This window comes from Bos mutus, chromosome 13 (assembly GCF_027580195.1).
Source record: "Bos mutus isolate GX-2022 chromosome 13, NWIPB_WYAK_1.1, whole genome shotgun sequence".
In the NCBI taxonomy this organism is placed as follows: Eukaryota; Metazoa; Chordata; class Mammalia; order Artiodactyla; family Bovidae; genus Bos; species Bos mutus.
In genome coordinates, this window is record NC_091629.1 from 74,925,165 (window position 1) to 74,951,102 (window position 25,938).

The 25,938-nt window shown below is 42.0% G+C and overlaps 1 protein-coding gene across 4 annotated transcripts in view; it reads left to right on the plus strand.

Annotated features, from left to right (window-relative positions):
* The window catches only part of TASP1 (taspase 1), a 318,253-nt gene that overhangs the window by 210,854 nt on the left and 81,461 nt on the right, over positions 1-25,938 (plus strand). For all 4 annotated transcript variants that reach the window (XR_011466633.1, XR_011466634.1, XM_070381969.1 and 1 more), the window contains exons 12-13: positions 5,416-5,526; positions 24,187-24,260. Coding sequence is in view for 2 of the 4 variants with exons in the window: in XM_070381969.1 (XP_070238070.1) it covers positions 5,416-5,526; positions 24,187-24,260 (185 nt within the window). In the remaining 2 variants the exon portion in view is untranslated. The remainder of the gene's footprint in view (positions 1-5,415; positions 5,527-24,186; positions 24,261-25,938) is intronic.

A 25,938-nucleotide genomic window follows, 5' to 3' on the forward strand; every position in this document is an offset into this window, starting at 1 on the left:
AAAAGCCTTCTCATGCTGGTTCTGGAAATAAAACTACAGAGCATGACAGTATGGATCTAGGGCCTTAGGATAGCTTCTGGGTGGCTGCGAATTCCCTGTCTCCCTTCCCTCTTCTCTGAGGGGCTGAGGAGAAAAAAACTGCACTCTGGTTCCGCAGTTTAAATATATGTTGCTTTTCATTGCAAAGCTGTGTGTGTGTGTGCACACGCGTGCATGCACACGTGCGTGGGCACACACACATGAATTAAAAAGACAAGCAGTGCCCCTAGGCTTATCCTGAAAATAGGTAGTTCCTTGTCCCGACCCTCTATACCCCACTGAGCTTCTATCCCCGGAAGCTCCTATTTTTAACTCTCTTAACTATTTTTTTTCTAAAACTTACATCTATAATTCAACATAACATGCCTATACTACTATTTCTTGATTTTTCAATCTTAAATACTATTTGGATATCAAATTTAGATGTTATCATCTTCACATCAGGGAAGGCAAGGATTTAGTCCCTTTGTATTTCCAACTTCCAACCTACACTCACCCACATAGGCTTTTTCTCTTCTTAATGTATTATATTCTTGTATTTTAGTTCATCCATGTGTAAAGTTTATATTTTTTACTCTAGCCATTGACATCTGAGCTACATAGTGTGCTGTGATTCTAATTTCATTTTCTGTAGAAATTTGTATTTTGTCTGCAGTTAGTATCTACCTCACTTTTTCTTTTTTAAACCACTCTTTTATTCTCTCTTCCCTCAAAATGTGAGACATTTCCTCTCAATAATTTAAAACTCAGCATGTATCTTATAAGTTTAAATTTTTTCCCATTTGGAAATACCATTCCAGCTTTCTCTGGCTCTCTGTCGTTTTGGTTCGTTGGATCTCCAAGCCTGTTTGTAGCTGTGCGTCACCCAGGAATACTTTTGTCTTCTCTTGTCTTAAAGCCCCTGTTCCCAGATCTTCATTTTTTTCTCATTGTTTCCCTTATTCCTTAATTTTGCCAAAGTACAATTGTCCTACAACTTTCTGAGAAAGAGTGCATGGGAGGTGAATTCTTTGAGACTTTGTCCAGCTTCAATCTCCTTTCATGCTTGATTGACATTTTGGCCAAGGATAAAATTCTAGGTTGGAAATAATTTTCTCTCTGCATTTTGAAAATGTTACCTCCTAATCACCTAGATCCCAGAGTTGCTGTAGAGAAATCCAATGCCATTAAAGTCCACTTGCCTTTCCAGTGGTCATTTTTTCCCATTTGGAAATTTTTTAGACCTTTATTTTCTCAGTATTTTGATATTTCATAGTGATACATCTTCATGGTGCTTTTTTTCCCTCCATGAATTATGCTGGGAGGTTTATGAGCCTTTTCAGTCTGAACACTCATCCTTCAATTCTTGGAACTGTTTTTTATTTCTTTTGAAATTTGTTCCCTTTCATTTTTTAAAATTCGTTCTCTTTGAAACTCCTTTAATCAACTATTGGATCTTCTGGCCTGTTCAGATTAAAAATGTCTTTTTCTCTCTCATGTCTTACCTCTGTCTTTCTTTTCTTGTGTTTCTGGGGGTTGCAACTTACAGGATCTTAGTTCTTCAACTAGGGGTCGAACCTGGGCCCTCCCAGTTAAAGTGCCAAGTCCTAACTACTGGATTGCCAGGGAATCTTTCCCCTTCCCCCACCTTTAAATTTGTTTTTCTTCTGCTCAAAGTATTTGCCTAAGTTTTCCCTCTGTTACCTTTTTGCTTTTTTGCTCTCTGTGTTTCCCAGAGGCCTAATGGAAACAGCTAGTGATTCTAGGTTGTCTGTGAGGAGAAAAGGAAAGATATACTGAACAGCAAGAAGAGATAAGAAAGCCTTCCTCAGAGATCAGTGCAAAGAAATAGAGGAAAACAACAGAATGGGAAAGACTAGAGATCTCTTCAAGAAAATTAGATACCAAGGGAATATTTCATGCAAAGATAGGCTCAATAAAGGACAGGAATGGTATGGACCTAACAGAAGGAGAAGATATTAAGATGAGGTGGCAAGAATACACAGAAGAACTGTACAAAAAAGATCTTCATGACCCAGATAATCACGATGGTGTGATCACTCACCTAGAGCCAGACATCCTGGAGTGTGAAGTCAAGTGGGCCTTAGGAAGCATCACTATGAACAAAGCTAGTAGAGGTGATGGAATTCCAGTTGAGCTCTTTCAAATCATAAAAGACGATGCTGTGAAAGTGCTGCAGTCAATATGCCAGCAAATTTGGAGAATTCAGCAGTGGCCACAGGACTGGAAAAGGTCAATTTTCACTCAATCCCAAAGAAAGGCAATGCCAAAGAATGCTCAAACTACTGCACAGTTGCACTCATCTCACACACTAGTAAAGTAATGCTCAAAATTTTCCAAGCCAGGCTTCAATAGTATGTGAACTTCCAGATGTTCAAGCTGGTTTTAGAAAAGGCAGAGGAACCAGAGATCAAATTGCCAACATCCGCTGGATCATCAAAAAAGTAAGAGAGTTCCAGAAAAAACATCTATTTCTGCTTTATTGACTATGCCAAAGCCTTTGTGTGGAACACAACAAACTGGAAAATTCTTCAAGAGATGAGAATACCAGACCACCTGACCTGCCTCTTGAGAAATCTGTATGCAGGTTGGGAAGCAACAGTTAGAACTGGACATGGAAAAACAGACTGGTTCCAAATAGGAAAAGGAGTACCTCAAGGCTGTAAATTGTCACCCTGCTTATTTAACGTGTATGCAGAGTACATCATGAGAAATGCTGGGCTGGATGAAGCACAAGCTGGAATCAAGATTGCCAGGAGAAATATCAATAACCTCAGATATGCAGATGACACCACCCTTATGGCAGAAAGCAAAGAAGGACTAAAGAGCCTCTTGATGAAAGTGAAAGAGGAGAGTGAAAAAGCTAACTTAAAGCTCAACATTCAAAAAACTAAGATCATGGCATCCAGTCCCATCACTTCATGGCAATAGTTGGGGAAACAGTGGAAACAATGGCAGACTTTATTTTTGGGGGCTCCAAAATTACTGCAGGTGGTGACTGCAGCCATGAAATAAAAAGACGCTTACTCCTTAGAAGAAAAGCTATCACCAACCTAGACAGCATTTAAAAAGCAGAGACATTACTTTGCCAACAAAGGTCTGTCTAGTCAAGTCTGTGGTTTTTCCAGTAGTCGTGTATGGATATGAGAGTTGGACTATAAAAAAGGCTGAGTGCTGAAGAATTGATGCTTTTGAACTGTGGTGTTGGAGAAGACTCTTGAGAGCCCCTTGGACTGCAAGGAGATCCAACCAGTCCACCCTAAAGGAAATCAGTCCTCAATATTCATTGAAAGGACTGAGGTTGAAGCTGAAACTCCAATACTTTGGCCAGCTGATGGGAAGAGCTGACTCATTGGAAAAGACCCTGATGCTGGGAAAGATTAAAGGCGAGAAGAGAAGGGGATGATAGAGGATGATATGGTTGGATGGCATCACCGACTCAATGGACAGGAGTTTGAGAAAGCTCCAGGAGTTGGTGATGGACTGGGAGGCCTGGTGTGCGGCGGTCCACGGGGTTTCAAAGAGTCAGACACGACTGAGCGACTGAACTGAACTGAGCTGAGCTGTGCTCTTTAAGTATCAAGAATCTGAGCTGAAAGCCCTTTGTATGTGAGTCACACTTGTTATCTTTAAGCCATCCCCATAAAGCAAGGACGAGTGATGTTTTTAGGTTCTCTCAAGTAGGTTCTTAGTCTTGAATTGGTTTGAATTGAGACTGGAAATACTCTTGAGACTGAAAAGGAGTGATCCAGTCTCTTGCTTGGAGGGTATCAGCGTTCTCGCATCCGTGGAGCTTGTCGGTGAAGGGAGCTGGTTGTTTCACATAAGGCCTCCCCTTCAGCCCCTAACTTCAGAGTGGAGCCTCCCTCCTGCCCTGGGCTGAGCCCAGTGACCCGAACCTCCGGTCCCTCTGGTTCAGTCTCTCTAGAGAGTAAATATCCTGCTTCCTCTAGGGCTGGGGAGGGGTAACTTCCTCTCTAGATAGGAATCTGGGACTTGAGATCAAGTGTCAGCAAATTTTCTGTAAAGGGCCAGAGAGTAGAGTTTAGACTTTGTGGGCAACACTTTGGTCTCTACCACAGATTCTTCTCTTCCTCTTCCTTCTTCTCTGTCTCTTAAAAAAGCAAAGCAATCAAATCAAAAAACCCTTTAAATATAAAATAAACATTCTTTGCTTACAGACAGTACAAAAATAAGCTGTAAATTAGACAGGTCATAGTTTACCCACCCTGGTCTAGAAGATCCTTTTGGACACTTTCAACCAACTACCTTTATTTCAGGCGCACCCTGTATTCCTGCCTCCAGAACTTGAAGCCTCCAATTTCTGTTCCTTTTTTGATTTTATGACAAAACTGGGGTGGCTTCTTATAGGTGTCTGCCAACTCCAAACAGCCTTTTTTCCTGCTTCCTCCCCACCTCCACCCCTTGGAAGCTTTCCCAGGTCCGCTAGGTGAGCAACTCCTTGTCTGTCTTCTTTCTCTTTTCTAAAGGTCTGTTTTTCTGTTTTTCCCTCGTCTCTTTCTCTGTCCTTATTGGGCCATGGCTCTTTTTTTCTTTCCCCTTCCCTTTCCCCCAGTTTACTGGGATTTGAGAAAGGAGTGGAGATAAATGCATGTATTTAATCTACTAAGTTTAACCAGAAGCTCCCCCCAAATCCAATTTGGCTGGGTTTTATTTTTATGACTTTCTTTGATAGCACTTGGGTTAATTTTGCATTTGTTCCCCACGTGCTCACTTGCTGTGCCAGATGTTCGAAGAAGATGTCCTTGGGGAGGAAAAAGGAGGGGCTTTAAAACGCAGTGTTGCTGAAATGCTCACAATGGTTCAGTGTGTGAGATCTCCGAAGCACGGCCGTTTCTAACCACCAGACTCTCATAATAGAAATACAGTTTCACCCTTATTTGTGTAAACCATCAGGAGCATTTTTAAAAGTTTGTTATAAACTTTGTGGCTTTTTGTTGAAAATTGAATTTAAGGTTGTAAATGGAAGCTTTTGGTGGCATGCCCCTGACAGCAGGGAGAGCCTGGTAAGTGATCCCGAAGAGCTGATCAAAGGGAGCTGCTGAGCATTTTTTGCTGTATTTGTGTGTTGGGCCTTTAATCTGGCAGTGTTTCCAATTCCATTCTGAATACGGTCATGCACGCTCCACCCCTGCTCATGTCTCCTTGGCAGCATCTGGCACTGTCTCTGTCTGTTAGGGCTCAAGCCTGCCTTCGTGATCCAGCCTGGACAAGATATGAACAACAGCGAGTATCAGAAAATAGGCATCTTTCAAAATCTTACTCATCCCACACATTTGTTCCCATAATCAAATGAAAATTGGGAGTGAAAAGAGTAAAATGAACTGAAAATGACCACCGGTCGTTTGTGCCTAGGCTCACCTTTCCTGGCCAGCGAAGACGGCGTGCTCGGAGGGGTGATTGTCCTCCGGTCCTGCTGGTGTTCTGCAGAGCCTAACTCTTCCCAAAATAAGCAGACACTTCTGGGTAAGTTAAACTTGCACATCATGTGGGTGTCTTTCTCTTTCCTTTTTTTCTGAGACACAGACAGATTTATATCCTTACGTTGATCATTTTAACCTGTGGGTGGGCCTGGATGTTCTATTGGTAGGTATACATATCTCTATTCCACTGACCTCTCTGCCTAGGTTAACGTCTACAAGGTAAATATTCATTTCAGGGTATATGATTATAGCATGTTTTCCAAATGGACTGAGAACCTAACACCTTTACTAAAGCCCAACATTAAGAATATCGGACCATGTATTTATCCCCTGCCTTATTTGACAGAGCATTTGAGATGACCCATAGCAGTAAACACAGTAACACAGAGAGAAGCTTCTTCCTCTTCTGCTCCCCAAAAGGAATCAGAATCATGTGAAGACCTACTGGCCTAGAAGTTCACCCTGGCTTCATGGCTTATTAGCTGTGATGCCTTCACGCATCAGTCTCACTGTTCTGTGCCTCCACATTGGAAGGATGTCCGCCCTGCCTGCTCATAATGCTGTGGTGAGGAAGGGTCCCATGAATATTTTGCAGATTTGCAGATGTCCACCCAGATGTGTGGCTTTGTCTCTGACAAAGTGCACCAGTAGGGATGGAGCCCACCCAGCCCACGCTGCATTTGACAAGGCACAGACTTGTGGGGGAGCCTCTACCCATAGAGGTGCCTTTTCCTAAGTCATTTATCCAGAGCGAGGGGCATTTAAAAAATCCGCGTGAATGTGCCACATAAGCTAGCAGGGGCCCCTATATGTTATTTTTCTTTAATTGACTTTTTAATCGAATTGTATGTTCATTCAGAAAAGTACACAAATCATTATAACTGCAACTGCTTGGAAAATATTACAAACTGAACCCACCCATGTGACCAGCATGTAGATAAAAAGTAGAACTTTAATCCAGAAGCTCCCATATAACCCTTCCCATTCAAAGTTAATAACCATTCAAACTTCTAACACCTTGATTAGTTCTATTTGGTTTTGTATTTTGTATAAATAGGATCATAGAATATGTTTCCTTGGTGTCTGATGTCTTCAGTGAATGTTACGCCTGTTAACTTCATCTGTGTTGTGACAGTAGCTAGTTCACTCTCATCGCTATACAGTAGTCCATTATGTACGGTAATACTACTCAGTGGTCATCCGTTCTTCTGTAAGTTTTTTATATTTTTTTAATAAGCACTACAAGTCATTCTCACGGCTGTGGTAGTTCAGCTGTTTGTATAAAATTACTTTTATCAAGCATGGTTGACACCTGATCTGTATTGTATGATTGTTGTGAATTGCTGTAGTACAAGTCCCTTCCTATTTTGAAGTTTTATGAGTCTATAAAATAGAAAAATTAGCATTTCTTATGAGGATAAAAATTATTTTTTCTTTAGAAGCCTAAAGAACTTCCATAAAAATCTTTCCTCTCATTTGCCAAAGGTGGGGGGTGGGGAAACACCACAGTTTTATAGAAAATGATTCTTTTGCCACCTGATCACCAACTTCATAATTTTTATTGCTATATTTATTTTCTTCCTGTTTCCACCCACTATACTTAGTACCTAGGTTGTTCCTAGCACCCCCCGCCAAAAAAATTTAAACCGAGGCAAATAGTTACTTGCTTCTTTGGTATCCTAATCATTGTTTAAACCTTTGAATATCTTCCACAGTTAGGTAGCAGGGAGTTTGTCTTTAAAATATGCAGAGAGGGTCCAGTGGCTAAGACTGAGTGGTCCCTGGTGGTCCAGTGGCTAAGACTCTGAGCTCACAATGCAGGGGGTCCGGGTTCCAGCCCTGGTTGGGGAACTAGATCCCACATGGTGCAACTAAGAGTTGGCATGGCCCAACTAAAGATCCCACATGCTGCGCCTAAAGATCCCACATGCTGAAACAAAGATCAGAGATCCAAAGTGCCACAGCTAAGACCTGGCGCAACCAAATAAACACATAAATAAAAGTAAATATTAAAAAACGATCTTTAAAAAAATCAAATAAAATATGCAGAGGATGTTCCTGAGCCTTCCATAAAAACTCAGAAAAAGTCTTTAGTCCTGGGAGGCAGGGTAGGGGACAGTTATTGAAACTGTTTCATAGCCTGCTGCTAGAATGGAGTTTCTGTTTTTCACTGAGCCTGGGCTTTCACCCATTCAAGTCAATCCTGGAAATTGTAAGAGTTTTGTTTGTTTTTTTTCACTTGTCCTTTCGTTATTGGAGTTAAAGGTATATTTAAAGATAAGTCATAGAATTTTGGCTCATGTTAGTTTTTATCACTGAAGTAGTCATTCATACACTGGTTCCTACTCTCCATGTCAAGGAGAAGAATAAAATGTGAAGTGTTGCTTTATGGAATAAGTGAAGTCTTGCCATTTGTTTGTGAAGTTTAAAACCTGGTGAACGTAGGCTCCTATCAGCTTCTGCCAGTGATGTGGGTTTTTACATATTTTGCTTTAAGAAACTTACACGTGTTGAGTATGTGGTGAGAAAGTAAATGTGTACAGAAGGATAGAAAGAAGATGTGAAGGTCACCTTCGCTACCAGTTCCTGGTTGTTCTCGTGGGATTCACCTTCATTCTGTAGAATGTGCTCCTGTTCTGTTTCTCCATTAATCAGTAATGTGTGACTCTCTTAGGGGAAAAAATTAAGGGCAGAGCTCGTACCACTACCTGTCACCTTTCCTCATGACTTTTGTGAGAACTCTAATCTGAAGCTGTATATTTAATTTTATTGCAACTTTAATGCACTACTTCCTGACTCATCAGCTTTTATCATCTCTTCCAACCATCCCTCACCCCTTGGACTATGTAAGCTTCTTTCCTCTTCCTCCATGATTCCCAACCCTCACCTCAACCTCTAGCAACCACACCATTGTTGTCATAGTAACATTGCATTCTGTTCTACAGCCATCTTGCTTTCTGCACTCTGATTAGAGTTTGATTCCAAACAGTGACAATTAATAACCAGCATTGGTAGTCTCATGATTATGTAAGTATTATTCACTGCAGATCTCAGGAGTAGAAGATTAGACCCATCAGAAAGGAAGTATCTGCCATAAGCCCCTGCCTGTAAAAGGAGAATGTTTCAAACATCAAGCTCAAGTGGGTTCTTCAATGCTTTACCACGTTAATTGCTCCAGATCAGGCCACAACGTAATTTGCTTCATGTTTGGCCCATGACTTCTCATTTATCACTGTATAAAATTCTCATGAAAATATAACTTCACCAACTCATAGCTCCTTAATGTTTGGTAATATCAAGTAACCAGGAAGGCTGAGAAGTCTTTCTTTCCTATACATCCAAACAAAACAAAACAATTCCCCAAATTTAAAGAAAAAAAAAAAAACACTTAACTGCTGTATGTATCACTTTTTTATATAATTAAATACAATATACATATACTTTTTTTTGTATAGTATATATACAATATATTTTTTTGTATAATATATAAACTTTTTAGTATATTTGTATACTAATTTATATAATTTTTTGAATATAGTATAATCAAAATAATCTCAAACTTCAGCTTTTTCCATGTTGACTCTCTTTTCTGAAAATCATTAATAGCTTTTCCATTATACCACAAATGCAGTTTCAGTCAAACCCCATTGCCACTTGATGGAGTTTCCAGGAAGCCATTACCCAGCTACCCCTCTTGACAAATACATCAATTACAAGAGCCCCAGGTGCTGCTTCAAGGGTGGGATGGCTCAAGAACAGGCCCTTTCAAGGTTTGGCCTTTGTTACTGATTCAGGAATACAGTTGGAGAATCCCAGCTATAGAGTAACTTTCAAAGTCCTCTTTCATGACTTTGTTATGTGTGCTTTGTCCATAAATTGTTTGAGAGAGAGGGAGTTTAATTCCCTCCCCAGTGACTCTCTCCAGTGCATAAGAATATGTCAGAATGACAGTCTGTGACTTCCAAGGCAAGGTCAAAAAAGGCGTTGTTTACTCACTCCAGGAAAGACCAGCTACCATGTCACAAGGACACTCAAGCAGCACCACGGAAAGGTCCCTGTAGCAAAAAACTGTGACCACCTTCCAACCGCCAGCAAGACACTGGGGCTTCCCGCCAACAGCCTTGGCCCCAGGGCAGCCTGCAGTTGACAGGATCTGGGCAGGTTTCTGGACTGAAATCTCATGTTGTTGTTGTCCCGTTGCTCAGTCGTGTCCAACACTTTGTGACTCCATGGATCACAGCAAGCCAGTCTTCCCTGTCCTTCACCGTCTCCTGGAGTTTGCTCAAACTCATGTCCATTGTGTCAGTGATGATATCCAGCCATCACATCTTCTGTTGTCCCCTATTCTCCTCTTGCCCTCAATCTTTCCCAGCATCAGGGTCTTTTCATGAAAGATGCTGAAAAAGAACCACCCAGCACAGACACTCCTGAACTCCTAGTCTGCAGAAACTTAGATAATAAAATGTTTGTCGTTTTAAACCACTACATTTTGGGGTAATTTATGCAGTGATAGATAATAAATCAACCTTTGAAACGCTCTCCCTGCCAAATGGTCCTCTGGTTTGTCTAAAGAACTACAGGGATGAATCAGGTGTTCTGTTGCATCCTTAGGCGGCTCAGGCCTCAGGACTTCCAGTTGCATCAGTGGATCCCACTTCTCTGCTTGGATAAAGGTGATCAGTGCCCCCTTACTTTGCATGCCCAAATCCCTCTTTCCCAGACTGTTTCCTAAGCCTCCGCAGCCTCTAGGCTCCCCACCTCTATCCATCTCCCACCTCCATCCTGCCTCCAGACCTCTGTCCCTCTATGACACAGTGAACCTTACCATGGCTCAGAAACACAGAAGCTGACTGTGCTGAAGCAGAGAGGGCAAAAATGAGAACTTGACTGAATTGTGTCTTAGAGAGCCACACCAACTCCAGCATTAGAGAGGTGGTGGTCAAAAAAGAACCACAGAAGTATATGTGACTGGTGTACTGCTTGTTTAAGCTTAACGTTGAAATAAGTTTCTGTGTTATATAATAACTTTCTATGTATCCTAAGATAAAGTGAAACCTGTGTCTCTTACTGTTACTCCCATGCTCCTACTTTTAATTCTTCAGTGAGGACACATACACACTCATACCCACTCCGTCCTCTTTCCCTAGAAGATAGATGGGAAATGGAAAGTAACTTGACAGGGGAAGCCCAGCCTGATCTGGTGCTGGAGCAGCTTTCAGTGTCACCTCCTACTTGCACTCCTTCTCCTCTGCTCGTCTCCACTGACCTGAGTTCTGGGAACTCCAGATTGCTCTGTCTTCTTCCAAGGGTCGTATCTTTCTGCCATTAATTTTCACATGCTGTTATTACCTGTGCTAGGAAACTCCTTCTTTAAGACCCAGCCCAGAGAGGAACCACCTGGAATCCTTTGGAAGCCCTCTCCCCAGGTGATTTGTCCCTTCTCTGTATACTTTTTGCAGTGTGTAATCTCCAACCTTTGTAGCAGTCACTGTGACATTCTAGACACGTACTGGAATGCCTGCCGTTCCCACTAGGCCAGCATTTCTTAATCTTTTTTTCTAAATTCAGTTGAGTGGAATTGAGCACAGGTCTTTGAGCCCCAGTGGTTCATGTGGAGGGTACAGGGCTTGGAAATAGCTTAAAGAAGGATCCACTGCATCTGAGACGCCTTCCAGGGCCCAAGAGTGGGCTCTTGTCTAACTCCTGAAATGAATCGTCTGAGGAGACATGCGCTGACAAAGCAAGAGACTTTACTGGGAAAGGGCGCCCGGGTGGAGAGCAGCAGGGTAAGGGAACCCAGAAGAACTGCTTTTGCCGTGTGGCTTGCAGTCTCAGGTTTTATGACAATTGAGTTAGTTTCCAGGTTGTCTTTGGCCAGTCGCTCTGACTCACAGTTCTTCCTGGTGGCAGGTGCATCGCTCAGCTAAGATAGATTCCAGCAAGGAGGGTTCTGGGAGATTGGCAGGACAAATGGACTGGGTCTCCTCTCTCCTCCTCACCTTTTCCTGAATTCTTCCGGTTGGTGGTCGCTTGTTAGTTTCATGTTCCTTACCAGTAAGATAAATCCTGCTTGTGGCGACTATCTTGCCTGGCCAGGACAGGAAGTTTAGGTCCGTGTTTCCCCTAACATGAGCATCACACCACCAGACTGTGAGTCATTTGAGGGCAAGTTCAGTTCAGTTCAGTTCAGTTGCTCAGTCATGTCCGACTCTTTGCGACCCCATGCATTGCAGCATGCCAGGCCTCCCTGTCCATCACCAACTCCTGGAGTTCACCCACACTCATGTCCATCGAGTCAGTGATGCCATCCAGCCATCTCATCCTCTGTCGTCCCCTTCTCCTCCTGCCCCCAATCCCTCCCAGCATCAGGGTCTTTTCCAATGAGTCAACTCTTCGCATGAGGTGGCCAAAGTATTGGGATTTCAGCTTTAGCATCATTCCTTCCAAAGAAGACCTAGGACTGATCTCCTTCAGAATGGACTGGTTGGATCTCCTTGCAGTCCAAGGGACTCTCAAGAGTCTTCTCTAACATCACAGTTCAAAAGCATCGATTCTTCAGCACTCAGCTTTCTTCACAGTCCAACTCTCATATCCTTACATGATCACTGGAAAAACCATAGCCTTGACTAGACGGACCTTGGTTGGAAGAGTAATGTCTCTGCTTCTTAATATGCTATCCAGATTGGTCATAACTTTCCTTCCAAGGAGTAAGCGTCTTTTAATTTCATGGCTGCAGTCACCATCTGCAGTGACTTTGGAGCCCAAAAAAATAAAGTCTGACACTATTTCCACTGTTTCCCCATCTATTTGCCATGAAGTGATGGGACCAGATGCCATGATCTTCATTTTCTTAATGTTGAGCTTTAAGCCAACTTTTTCACTCTCCTCTTTCACTTTCATCAAGAGGCTTTTTAGTTCCTCTTCACTTTCTGCCATAAGGGTGGTGTCATCTGCATATCTGAGGTTATTGATATTTCTCCCGGCAATCTTGATTCCAGCTTGTGCTTCTTCCAGCCCAGCCTTTCTCATGATGTACTCTGCATATACGTTAAATAAGCAGGGTCACAATATACAGCCAATATACAGTTCTCCTTTTCCTTTTTGGAACCAATCTGTTGTTCCAAGTCGAGTTCTAACTGTTGCTTCCTGACCTGCATATAGGTTTCTCAAGAGGCAGGTCAGGTGGTCTGCTATTCCCATGTCTTTCAGAATTTTCCACAGTTTATTGTGATCTATACAATCAAAGGCTTTGAAATAGTCAGTAAAGCAGAAATAGATGTTTTTCTGGAACTCTCTTGCTTTTTCCATGATCCAGCACATGTTGGCAATTTGATCTCTGGTTCCATTGCCTTTTCTAAAACCAACTTGAACATCTGGAAGTTCACGGTTCATGTATTACTGAAGCCTGGCTTGGAGAATTTTGAGCATTACTTTACTGGTGTGTGAGATGAGTGCAATTATGCGGTAGTTTGCGCATTCTTTGGCATTGCCTTTCTTTGGGATTGGAACGAAAACTGACCTTTTCCAGTCCTGTGGCCACTGCTGACTTTTCCAAATTTGCTGGCATATTGAGTGCAGCACTTTCACAGCATCATCTTTCAGGATTTGAAATAGCTCAACTGGAATTCCATCACCTCCACTAGCTTTGTTCATAGTGATGCTTTCTAAGGCCCACTTAACTTCACATTTCAGGATGTCTGGCTCTAGGTGGGTGATTACACCATTGTGATTATCTGGGTCATGAAGATCTTTTTTGTACAGTTCTTCTGTGTATTCTTGCCACCTCTTCTTAATATCTTCTGCTTCTGTTAGGTCCATACCATTTCTGTCCTTTATCGAGCCCATCTTTGCATGAAATGTTTCCTTAGTATCTATAATTTTCTTGAAGAGATCTCTAGTCTTTCCCATTCTGTTGTTTTCCTCTATTTCTTTACATTGATCACTGAGGAAGGCTTTCTTATCTCTCCTTGCTATTCTTTGGAATTCTGCATTCAGATGCTTATATCTTTCCTTTTCTCCTTTGCTTTTCGCTTCTCTTCTTTTCACAGCTATTTGTAAGGCCTCCCCAGACAGCCATTTTACTTTTTTACATTTCTTTTCCGTGGGGATGATCTTGATCCCTGTCTCCTGTACAGTGTCACAAGGACTGTGTCAAATCCACCTTTGTCCCCACCCTACATTGTAGGCTCCAAGTAACTATTGGAGGAATAAATTTAGTGCCACATGGAATTTCTTTACTGATTCTATAGCAGAAATTTTTAAAGAAATTGACCACTCTTCCAGAAAAATGAAATGTCACATAAAATATCCTCCCATGCTCTTAAAAAACAAACAAGATGGGTCGGAAATGTTGGATAATGATGAGTGTCCAGGAACAAGGATATTTGGAGACAGTTTAAACGGATCCCAGAAGACAGCCTTTGCAAACATCCTTGTAAAAGGACAATTTGGACGTGAATGTGTTTGCAACATCCATCCCACCACCTCCCACCCCGCAGATCAGGAGATGCTGGCAAAGCCCAGCCTACAAATCACTGCTTTAACACAAAGCAAATGCTTGTCCCTGGAATGAAACAGCTGAGAATAATTAATTTTCTCTCTGCTTTTAGAGGGAAAAAACCAATATATTTTTACCTGCTAATGTACAATTCCATGTGTTTTCCAGGCCTCTACAGAAGTACTTTATTGAGGCTGCTGTGTATAGTATAATATGGTTTATAATTGTGTAAACAAAGGCATATCAAGCTTTCCAGTGGAAAATACTAATTATTTTCCATTTTAAGCTTAAGTCAGTACAAGTAATTAGAATATATGCAAATATATAGCGTGAACAACCAATCACACTGTTTGGGCGCATTTTTCCCCTTATAGCCTACCCTCTCCATGCTGATGGGAACCTGGCAGATCCTGTGGAGTTCAGGGGTCTTACCTTAGAGTGGTTAATAGGAAGCAATAGTGTGAAGAGCAGCGTGAAGCAAACTCCTCTTATATTTGAGGAAAACCTTAAGCAATTCAGGATAGTAGGCACAAGGGCTGCTGGTAAGTCGCCTCAGTCGTCTCCGACTCTGTGCGACCCCATAGACAGCAGCCCATCAGGCTCCACTGTCCCTGGGATTCTCCAGGCGAGAGCACTGGAGTGGGTTGCCATTTCCTTCTCCAATGCATGAAAGTGAAAAGTGAAAGTGAAGTCTCTCAGTCGTGTCCGACTCTTCGCGTCCCCATGGACTGCAGCCTACCAGGCTCCTCTGTCCATGGGATTTTCCAGGCAAGAGTACTGGAGTGGGGTGCCATTGGCACAGGGGCTAGTAGGGGTGAAAAGGCTGCCTGTTCAGCCAGCAGTCTTTCCACCAAGCCTGTCTGTTGGAGTTCCTCTTCCTAAATAGATGGAAGGCCCACAGTTCAGGGTAAGGCTGGTTGTCTGATGAGCACGTGTGATAATTGTTCCTTTCCCATCAAATCACCTTCACCTCACCCAGAGAGTAATAACTTCAGGTTCTCTGCTGTCCCGGAGTATGTTCATGGTGCTGATCATTAAATTTTGTACATATTATTTCTGCTTGACCAGCTACTTTCCCCCCTTGTTTTTCATCTTTATTGTGAAATGTTTTATGTATTTTTAAAAGAAGAATGTAATAACTTTGTAAGTTATAAAGATTATAATAAAATGAACACCTGTGGACCCACCGCCCAGCCTGAGAAACTGCCCATTTACCCTTATCTTTGAAGCCCCCACATGGGCCTGTCTGAACTTTATATAAATGGTGCAGCAGGTGTTTTCTCCTCTGAGAATTTCTGAAGTTTCTTACCTGATTACTTGAAAGGGTAATGAGTTGCTTTATCACTTTAGACTTTGCTCTCTGAAATCAACTGTTCTTCAGCTCCCAATTAGAACTGAAACGTGGCATTCTCTCCCACTTCTTTCCAAAACAGGCCATGTTCTTTATTGAGTACTCTTCTTGTCACTGTTACGAAAACTTGCCATGACTTAAAAAATGTTAGATTGATGCTTCCTGGAACATTAAAAAGATAAAAGGTCATTTTACTGTAAATTAAAATTCCAACTGCCTTTTGCTTTTACTGGCATTAAAATTTTGGTGAGCACATATGAACACACGTACTTCAAAGGACCTTCGTTCTTGGGGCCCAGCAGAGTCACTTGTTTCCATTTCATGGCACATGCCACCACAAGCACTTGTGACCAGGCAGTCTGCTGGGCTTACACGATCATAAAAACAACCCTCAAAAAGAAGGCAAATTAGTCATTAGACCGGTAGTGGGGAAAGAAGTACTTATGGCTGGTTATCTGATGTTAATACCTTGTCTTAAAAATGTAACTAAAACTTTGTTCTGTAAGCAAGTCCAGTATCATGGTTGGAAACTTATTTCTTTTGCACCTCTGCAATGTTTTGGGATTATTTCATCTTCACTGTAGTCATAAGAGATAGACTGGCATTTTGGTTCTTATTTAAGGATCAGATGGAAAGGAGCAAATTAAATAACTTATTCCTAGATGCAAAGTGAATAAAGCAGACATGATATTTAAAAACTTTTCAGCAACTCAGTTGTGTTAACCTATGGAGGTAGTGCTCCACAGTTTGTATTTTTCAGATCTGGTTTTCATTTTTAAAGGCCAGATATGTTGACCATCAATAGCTATCATTTGCTTTATCACGTAACTTTTCTACTGTTAAATATTTCTAATTTACTTAAAAAAAATTGTAAATAGACTTATTTTCATCTGTCATTTTCTCCTCCATCATGAGTAGTGTGCTTCTAGCTATAATCTAAACATATAGTGTCTTTCCTTTTGACCACAAAATTTTCCATCTGAAGTAAAGAATACAAAGACTTAAAATTTTAGTGACTATATAATTCTTATTACTTTGGTTCTCCTAAAACTCACAGAAAAACATTTTGAAAGATTTTTATAGTCAGTTTTTATCCGCTCACAGGGTAATAGAGATCACCTTTAGCATGAAATAAAGCCTAAAAAAATATTTGTTGAATGAATGAAATCATGTTTCAGTATATCTTGTTTCACCAAATGCTTTCCTTTTCAGCAGAGACCTTCCAAGTTCCAGCCTTTGGCCCCTTATTTCTGGTAGTTTCTAATACAATAAAATGATAAAACAGAAAGAGAATTGAATAATATCCTTCAGGGCTTGTTTTACTCTTTGACCCACATCCTTCTCTTCCTCTTTCAGTCAACATCTTTCTTTAGTCTTGAACAAATGGAGTGAGCCTTGAAAAGAGGGAGGAATTATTTTCTTGGCTTGGCGTAGAGGGAGTTCTATAGAACTCCAGCCCCATAGTTCCCAAGAGAGTTGAGTGGTGAAAGGTTTTCAAGGAAGCAAGCCAACTCAAGGCTACTTCATGGTAATCATGGGACATGCATTTTATGAATCTTAAGGATTCCGTGTCAGGACAGGAAAGCATCCTTGAATGAACTCCCTACTGGGTTATAAAGAACCTCACTACCTGGGGGGAAATCTATAGAGATAAGATGAGATTATTCTATTTACAGTTCCTCTTCCTTCCCATTTTAAAAAATGAGTTTATCTTTATTCAATGAGGAGTAACTTAAACACTGTGCAAAATGTCCTAGGGTGAGTCATTTGACCTAAGGCTAAGGAGCGGCAGCTGACTTGGCAACTGCCCAGCCCAAGACGGTTCTGATTTTAGAGTTCTGTTTCCTCTGCAAGAAAGTCTGGGATATGCAGCCAGGCAGAGGGGTTTTAAATGGGTGTGGGAGCCAGTGCAGCTGGGGGTTGTTAACAACAATTGGAGAACAACTTAAAAAAAAAAAAAAAGTAGCTGAGGGCTTCTTTCTGGTCAGAAAAGAATCTGTTTGAATAGAAAAAACTTGCTCGCAACCCTGGTAAGGAAACTTTGTTTTACTTAAACAGGATGCCATGTGAATCATTTTGAAAGAGAAAGAGGTATCCTAGGGGGAGCATCATTTAAGGGGTGGTTTCTATTCCTTGTATTAACCAGGGAAGGTGCTGACTTAACTGTCACTAAAAGGCAGGTCTGCACCGGGGCTGAAGGCTGTCTCAGGCAGTGGAGGGCCCTAAGCTCTAGGCCAGCTGCTCTTGGACATTATACCGCAGGTGAATTCATCTGTTCTAATACATTCAGAACAACTTTTCAGACAGTCTGGCCTCTGAGATTATGTACAAATCCATTCCAGCTGTCCCCAGAAGGCCATTAGCTTGTCTTCCTCAAGGAGCACATGAACGGAACGTCCGCGCCTCATCCATTCCCCAGCACTGGAACAGGATCCGCAGTGTTGACCTTTTTTCACATCGTGCTGTTTTGCTGTAATGTGTTTACAGTCATTTGGTGGAGAAGAATCCTACTGAATCCCTGTGTCCATCTTTCATAGCTTAAACCCATTCAGAAAGGTAGCTTGGCTTTAGGTGTTCTTAGCGTTTTCTGATGAAGGTCTTTTCATCACCTAGGCATTTCCAGTAGTTTTTGGATGTGAAGAGCTGACTCACTGGATAGGACCCTGATGCTGGGAAAGATTGGGGGCAGGAGGAGAAGGGGGCGATAGAGGACGAGATGGTTGGATGACGTCACTGACTCAATGGACATGAGTTTGAGCAAACTCTGGGAAATACTGAAGGACAGGGAATCCTGGCATGCTGAAGTTCATGGAGTTGCAAAGAGTCAGATGTGGCTGAGTGACTGAACAACACCATCCCTTGGGCTTTGGCCTTCTTAAACACAAAAGCTTTTTTCAAATCAGTAGTTGAGGTGTGAAACTGTCACGCTAGTGTATGTTCCTCGGTTCTTTGTCTTGTCACAACAAAGATTTGGAGCAACGGACATTAAAGCCCTCGGCACATCACAGCTCTCAGGTCTTGGACAAACCATGTTATAGCTCTTAGGCAAATCAGTGTTACAGCTCTATTTTATTTAGGAGATAGCAGGAGAGAGAGAGGGAGAGAGAAAGAGCGCGCACACACGCGGGAGAGAAAACGCTTTGGCTCCTCCTTTTATGTTTTTTTCCTCCACCTGGGCCTGCCCTATGTAAATTGGGCTTAGCTAGGAGTGCTGTTTGTTCTACCTGAAGTCTTCACTCTGGTCCTTGGACCTTCCTTTGACCTCCCTTTGTTCTATTTTCATGGGCTTTTCCCTTCCTTGCCTTTATCCACTGCCATTTTGAACTCCTTTTCCCTAGTCTACCTACGTAATAAAACCACAGGAGCATGATCCTTACCAAGAGGCCAGAGGTTTCTTTAAACGGAAATCAGCTTGAGCTTGACCAAAAATGCTGTTTCAGACAACACATTCTCAGGCTCAGACGTGCCACTACAGGCCGCTCATCAACCCTGCATGTTCCTGGAGTTTGTGGTCCCCTACATGTAATAATTACACATGGAAAACTCCTGGTACTTGGATAAAGCATCTGCCCAATTAATTGTATTATTATTAGAATAATTTTTAATGCTATTACCATAAAATGCAATTTTTTAGTGTAGAAGACGTTTTAGTCCCTAAAATCCAGAAATACGTTATAGATTTCTTGGTGTCACCAGTGGTAAGAAATACAGCTCCTTTACTGAGTAGGACTTACATCTTTGCTTTTCTTCGATGTAATTGAGTTTGTTACAATACTGCTTCGGTCTTAGGTTTTGGTCTTCTGGCTGCAAGGCAAGTGGGATCTCATTTCCCTGACCAGGGGTCGAACCTGCACCCTCCACACTGGAAGGCAGGGTGGCAGCTGCTGGACGTGTGGTGAAAAGTAGGTTGCCCCCCTCCGCTTCCTGAATCACCAGTTGCCTCTCTCGTGATAACCACTGTTGCTGGTTCCTCTGATGTTCTTCCAGAGAGATCCCATGTGTTTACAAACATGAGTCATCCATGGTGCCCTTTTATTTTCTTTCACAGAAATGAGCAGTATCATTTTTTTTCCATCTTTCTTCACCTTGTCTTTTGTTTTAGATAAACTGTATATTTTGTAGATTAGTGTTTTTTCCCCAAACTGTAGCATGTCACATTAATGAGGTCTAATTTAGTGAGTCAAGAGCAGAATCTTTTCACTGTAGCACACAGAATATAAGGAGCCCACAGAATATAAAGAGCCCATGTATTCAGTGACAATGTAGAGGGCTTTTTTGTTTTGCTTTGGTTTTACTGTGGTTCCTGGCAAAACGTTTGAAAAAACACTTAGTGTGGATGGTTCCATATCATCCCCATAGACCTTTCTCTTTTTTAATTACTGCATAGTTTTCCACTGAATAGGGTACCGTAGTTGTTCATATATGCTCCCACCAAAAGGCAGCCGTGCTGTTAATATTTCCAGTTTCTTCCTAATTAAAATTACTTCAGTGAATATCTGTGTAAAGATGTTATTTTATACATACAAAGGCATATCTGTACACTCTACCTAAAAGTAGAATTGCTAGCTCGAACTGTATGTCATTTTGATAAAAGGAATCTATCCTCATTATTTTCAGATTTGTGAAAATTTGTGACTCTTCTTGCTTGATGAAATTTACTTGTAGTTGAAAGACCAGTACTCCAGCACTTTCCCAGTCATTTGTGGGCATGAGCGGGGTGGGGGAAAATTTGAGCTGGAAAAGTAGCAGAACTCATGGAGTCAGGAGATGACAACTGGTAAAAAGAGCATGAGGGACAGCATTACTGTGAAGCTGAAAGCCAAAGAAATTTGTGGGCAGGTCATCCAGGGTCAAGAAAGTATTGAGTTCTTCTTGGCTAGTGTATTATTATAAAGAAACATCAAACAAGTTAATTATGTATAAGAAGTATATGTTACAGGGGCTTCACTTGTAGCTCAGTTGGGAAAGAACATGCCTGCAGTGCAGGAGAGCCGGGTTTGATTCCTGGATCCGGAGGATCCCCTGGAGGAGGGCATGGCAACCCACTCCAGGATTCTTGCTTGGAGAATCCCATGGACAGAGTAGCCTGGCTGGCTACAGTCCATGGGGTCCCAAGAGTCAGACATGACTTAGTGACTAAACCACCATATGTTATATAAGGTGTCTCTAAACAGAAAATACATACCAAATAAGGTTACTTCTTGAAAATTTTGTGAACAGAGGCTTGCAGGACCTTAACCTTGTATTTCCCTTGGGAGCAATGGCTCAGTGTTTGCTGATTCAGTGTTCATGGCAAACTTGCAGACCATAACTACCACAGATTACAGCAATGTATTTTCAAATGGTCATATTCCCACCAGTATTTTATGAGACTGTTACCTCCCTTCTCTGAGCCCCAGTTCCCCATCCAGGCTTTGCTGAGTTCCGCCATGAAAAGCAATGCTTGGCAGATGAAAAATTATCACTGTGAGTTCCTCTCCTGCCTCCCTGAAGTCCTCCAACAAGAAATAATTTGTTAAATTACTATTAATAGTGTATTAAATTATTGAGTTGAGATATACACTAAAATAAGATTTCTTTTTAAAAGCATTTTATGATTTAAATAGTAGACAATTCCTGCTGAGTGTATCAAGCTATCCTGAACTAGTAACTAATTTGAATTGTTGTTATTAAAGAGTGTGTCAGGGACTTCACTGGCAGTCCAGTGGTTAAGACTCCATGCTCCTACTGCATGGGGCACAGATTCCCTCCCTGGTCGGGTAACTAAGATCCCATATGCCACGAGGTTGGGCAAAAAAAAAAAGTGTCAGTAAATGCACCTCCTTTTTTTGTTTATTTGTGAAAAGAGTGAAGGAAGACTGAATTTCTAGACATTGAGTTACTTTAAGAACTCCTAAACTCTATATCTGGAGAAGGCAATGGCACCCCACTCCAGTACTCTTGCCTGGAAAATCCCATGGATGGAGGAGCCTGGTGGGCTGCAGTCCATGGAGTCGCTAAGAGTCGGGCACTACTGAGCGACTTCACTTTCACTTTTCACATTCATGCATTGGAGAAGGAAATGGCAACCCACTCCAGTGTTCTTGCCTGGAGAATCCCAGGGACGGGGGAGCCTGGTGGGCTGCCGTCTATGGGGTCGCACAGAGTTGGACACGACTGAAGTGACTTAGCAGCAAACTCTATATCTAGACACTTTATTGATAACTGTTTAATAGAAAAATATTTAATGTGGTCAATCATTATACCCAGTTTATCCTGCTTTGTGAGTCTCATTTTTTGTGTGTGTTACATTTCCTTAAAGCAGGCTATATTTTCAGAGAGAATAATGTAGTTTGAAATCATCAAAATTGTGCCTTAAAAAATAATACACAGTGTTTTTATCCTTTACTTTCATGATTAAATTGACTATATTTCCATGCATTTTTTTCTTGGCTAATTCATGAACAGTTACCACCTTAACGTTTGGGGAATAAAGAGAGGTCACAGTGTTGGAAATACCTGAATTTTGTATTTAAATATAATTGCATTGGCACCACACTAGGGAAGTTTGGTAAGACTTGAATGCCTTTGCTCTATTAGGCAATTTAGAATATCCCAGACCTTGCTCTGGACGTCAGGCTTTTTGAAGTTCAAAGCAGATGTGTGAGGAAGAGAAAGCATCTGGTGGAGAGAGCTTGCTTCACTGCCTGACACTGTTTTCTTGCACTGGTAGGCGGAGCGCTACAGAACAGGTCGGCCGTTTTCGAGCTATTAACGATGAGAGAGTGAGCTGCTATGTGAGGCGCACAGAGCTGCCTCTCAGGCCTCTGCCTTCCCCACGTGTCTGGCAAGGCCTTCGGAGTCAGGACAGCGGAGCCCGCAGTTGTGTCTCAGCCCACACAGTCTTCAGGCCTAATTAGCTCAGAGAGAGAGATGGATGGCTCAGGACCCGGAGGCTTGGTGTTGAGCGAGGCAGTTTTATTACCCGGGACTTGTGAAATTTTTGTAAAAGTGCATCAAAGCTTTAAAAATGCCTTTAAAACAGCATAGAGTTTTGCAAGTAAGTGCCTGAAGGTGACAGAATTTCATGTGTATCTCAGGATTTTTCTTTCTGTAACTGTTAGATATAACTTCAAATTTATGCAGACGTTTTGAGAATAGAACAGGGGTCACCTGTGATTACGCGCATTTGCTCTTTGTTTTCATTTCCCCCGTTTGTTTTTCCATTTTTAATTCTTCCTTCCATCCCTCTTCCCTTTACACACACATTTAAATGTGTACTCTTTTTTTCTGAATGACTTGAGAGCAAGGTGAAGAGTCTTTACTCTTAATACTTCAGTGCATATTTCTTAAGAACAAGCTTCTTCTAAGTAATCATAGTATAGTTAGCAAAATCACAGAGTTTAATGTTGATACCACACTATTCTCTAATCCATAGTCCGTTTTCAAAGTCCATTACTTATCTCAGAAATGTCCCTTCAAACACCCCCACCCCTATCCAGGCTCCATCCCAGAAGGACACATTGCCTCTAGTTGTCATATCGTCTTTGTCTTCTTTCTTTACTTTTGGACATGCTGTGCAGCTCGTGGGATCTTTGTTCCCTGACCAGGATTGAACCCGGGCCCTTAGCAGTGAAAGCACAGAATCTTAACCCCTGGGCCACCAGGAAATTCCCTGGGATGCATTCGTCGCCTTTAAATGGGAACAGTTTCTCAACTTTCTTTATATTTTTTGACTTTGACATCTTTTGAAGAGTTCAAGTCAGTTGTTTATTAGTGTTCCTATATCAGATTTGTGTGGCGTTTCCTCCTGCCATTCTGAATCTGTGCTTCTGGCGGGAACACTGCAGAAGTGGCGTGAGTCTCAGGGTGTCTGGTCCGGAGACGCGTTGTGTAGATTTGCCCCGACTCGGTGATATCAGCGTCCATCCCTTGATTAAGTGGGGTCCATCACATGTCTCCACAGTGAACTTACCCTTTGCCCCTTTGTATTTCATAGGAATTTTCTGGAGAGATTCCATTGAGACTGTGTAAAAAGCATACTCCTTTTCAAATTTTCCTGGTTTTTGAAAGTGTGATGCTTTTCTAACTTTATCATTTCTTCTGTATTTATTCATTGACATTCAGCTTTAAGGAAGTGCCTTCTCTTCTCCCCCATTTTACTTATTCCTATTTGTTTGTATTAGTTAGACAGGCTGAGACCTGGGACCTAGGTCTTGTATGGGCTTGTTGATTTTAATTTTGTTCAGTGATGATAATTCTTTACTGTTATTATTTATTCTGATACTTAGATTGACACAGATATGGCCAGTTGGGGGTCTCTTCAGGCTGATCCGTGGGCCCTTTCCCAAGCTTTCATCATTCTTCGAGGACTTCCTCATCTTCTGGCACAAAAAAATGTTCCAGATTCGTTTAATATTTTCTCTGCCCAGGCCCTGGAATCAACACTTCTCCAAGGAACCCTGGTTCCTTTTCATAGAGAATGACATTTAAAAAACCTTGACCTAGAGAGTGTGTGTGTTTTAAAGGAAACTACGTTATGGAATATTACGTTTACCAAATCATTGTATACTGTGTGCATGAGTGTGTGTGCATGTGTGTGTGTTTAATGTTACAAGTTTCAAACAGAGGAGCATTTATTTTACATGTAATAATCATAAGTTTTGACAAGAAAGAAATACATTTTTCATTTCACAGTAAATAGCATTACACAGTTTTGAGTACTAAATCATCTTGACATTTATGAAGGAGCGAATGGAAAGTCGGGAGCCGAGTGTGTTAAATATAAAGCTATCTTTAACTGTTCTATTAAAAAGCAGAGATTTATTTTCCATCTGTGATCTGAATGTGCCTATTTGTATTCCCTTCCCTGGCAGTGGAATTTCTGTGGAGCCACACGACCGAGAGCATGTGTGTTGGTTACATGTCCGCCCAGGATGGGAAGGCCAAGGTAAGTGGGGAGAGCTGGGTGGGAGAGGGTAGGAGGGGCGGGAGGGGAATGAGCAGAAGGGCTTACAGACAGCGCGGGAACCTCCAACTGGCCAGATGGACACAGGGAATTTTTTTTAGCTTCTCTTGGGTGGTAGCTCTATGATCTTTATGAGAATCTGATAAAGAACAGTCACCAATCCCAAAGAAAAATAGCAGATCTTTTTTTGCTTTTGATGATGGAGCAGAGGAAATTAGGAAAAACTTTTTTTTTTTTTTTTTTTCCACCTTGTTCTTCTTTGTTGTGAATAAGAAGAAACTGGGACTGGGGAAGAGAAAGTGGGTAATGGGTTGATGGGGCTGGGTGGTTTTGTGGGGAGGATGGGAAGACCTCAAGGAAGCTGAGGCAGAGTTAGCCCAGCACCTGGACGTACCCTGCCCGTGTGAGGGCAGAGGCAGCCACGCGTGTGCAAGGGCTGCCTGTCTCGTGCTCCGGGTGGTCTGACACGGCATCCTCAGGGCAGGGCCAAAGGTCTGCACCCCGTGTGGCCCGCGCCCGCTGTCCCCCAGGGGTTACAGCGTGGCAGAGAAGCCCACGCGGCTCCTCTTGAGTTGCCTGGCCTCCCTGCCCTCACAGCGGGTGAGCCTGGGAGTCAGAAGCATCATTTGTGGATTTATATTATACCGGCCTCCTGTTCTTGTTCATAAAATTTTTTAGAAACAGCTGTGGCCTACGATGTTTACTTGGCATTAAAGTACCTCAATTACAAAGCTGCGAAGCTGGGCAGCCTCTTTTCCAAAGGACATGATTTATTTTACACATTTGAAAATGCAAGTAAGGAAACTTCTGATGTAAACTGTTTGATATAGGTGGCATCATTAACAAATTAAGGTGACGCGTAAGAAAGGATAGTTTCTTGCTTCTTTGTCATGGAACACCCGTCCAGGCAGGCCTCTGAATACTGTCCAGCAAGTTGGTAGCATCACAGGGCTTTGTGAGGACAGCGTGTGTTTGTGACAGTATTATAGAGATCACCCCCACCCTTGTCTCAGTTCAGTTCAGTCGCTCAGTCGTGTCCGACTCTGCGACCCCATGAATCGCAGCACGCCAGGCCGCCCTGTCCATCACCAACTCCCAGAGTTCACTCAGACTCACGTCCATTGAGTCAGTGATGCCATCCAGCCATCTCATCCTCTGTCGTCCCCTTCTCCTCCTGCCCCCAATCCCTCCCAGCATCAGAGTCTTTTCCAATGAGTCAACTCTTCACATGAGGTGGCCAAAGTATTGGAGCTTCAGCTTCAGCATCAGTCCTTCCAATGAACACCTTTGTCTCACAGCTGCCTAATATAGTATTTGGATTGTACGCATATATTTATTTCATATGAGTATGCAGGAAGATTGTTTTGTTCCATAGTATAAGGAGAATTGAATTATAATGGCTCATTTAAAAAACATGATGAGTTTAGAGCAACACTAAAATAATTTTCTGTGTTGATGGAAATGTTTTGTGTTTATATTGTGCTGTCCAATAGGATACTCACTAGATACAGATTCCCTTGAGCACTTGAATGTGGCTGGTGTGCTTGAGGAACAGAATTTAAAATTTTATGTAAATAGCCATGTGTGGCTAGTGGCTACCATATTGAATAGAATGGTATAAACAATGAGTGGAAATTAGCACAACGATGTAAAGCAGTTC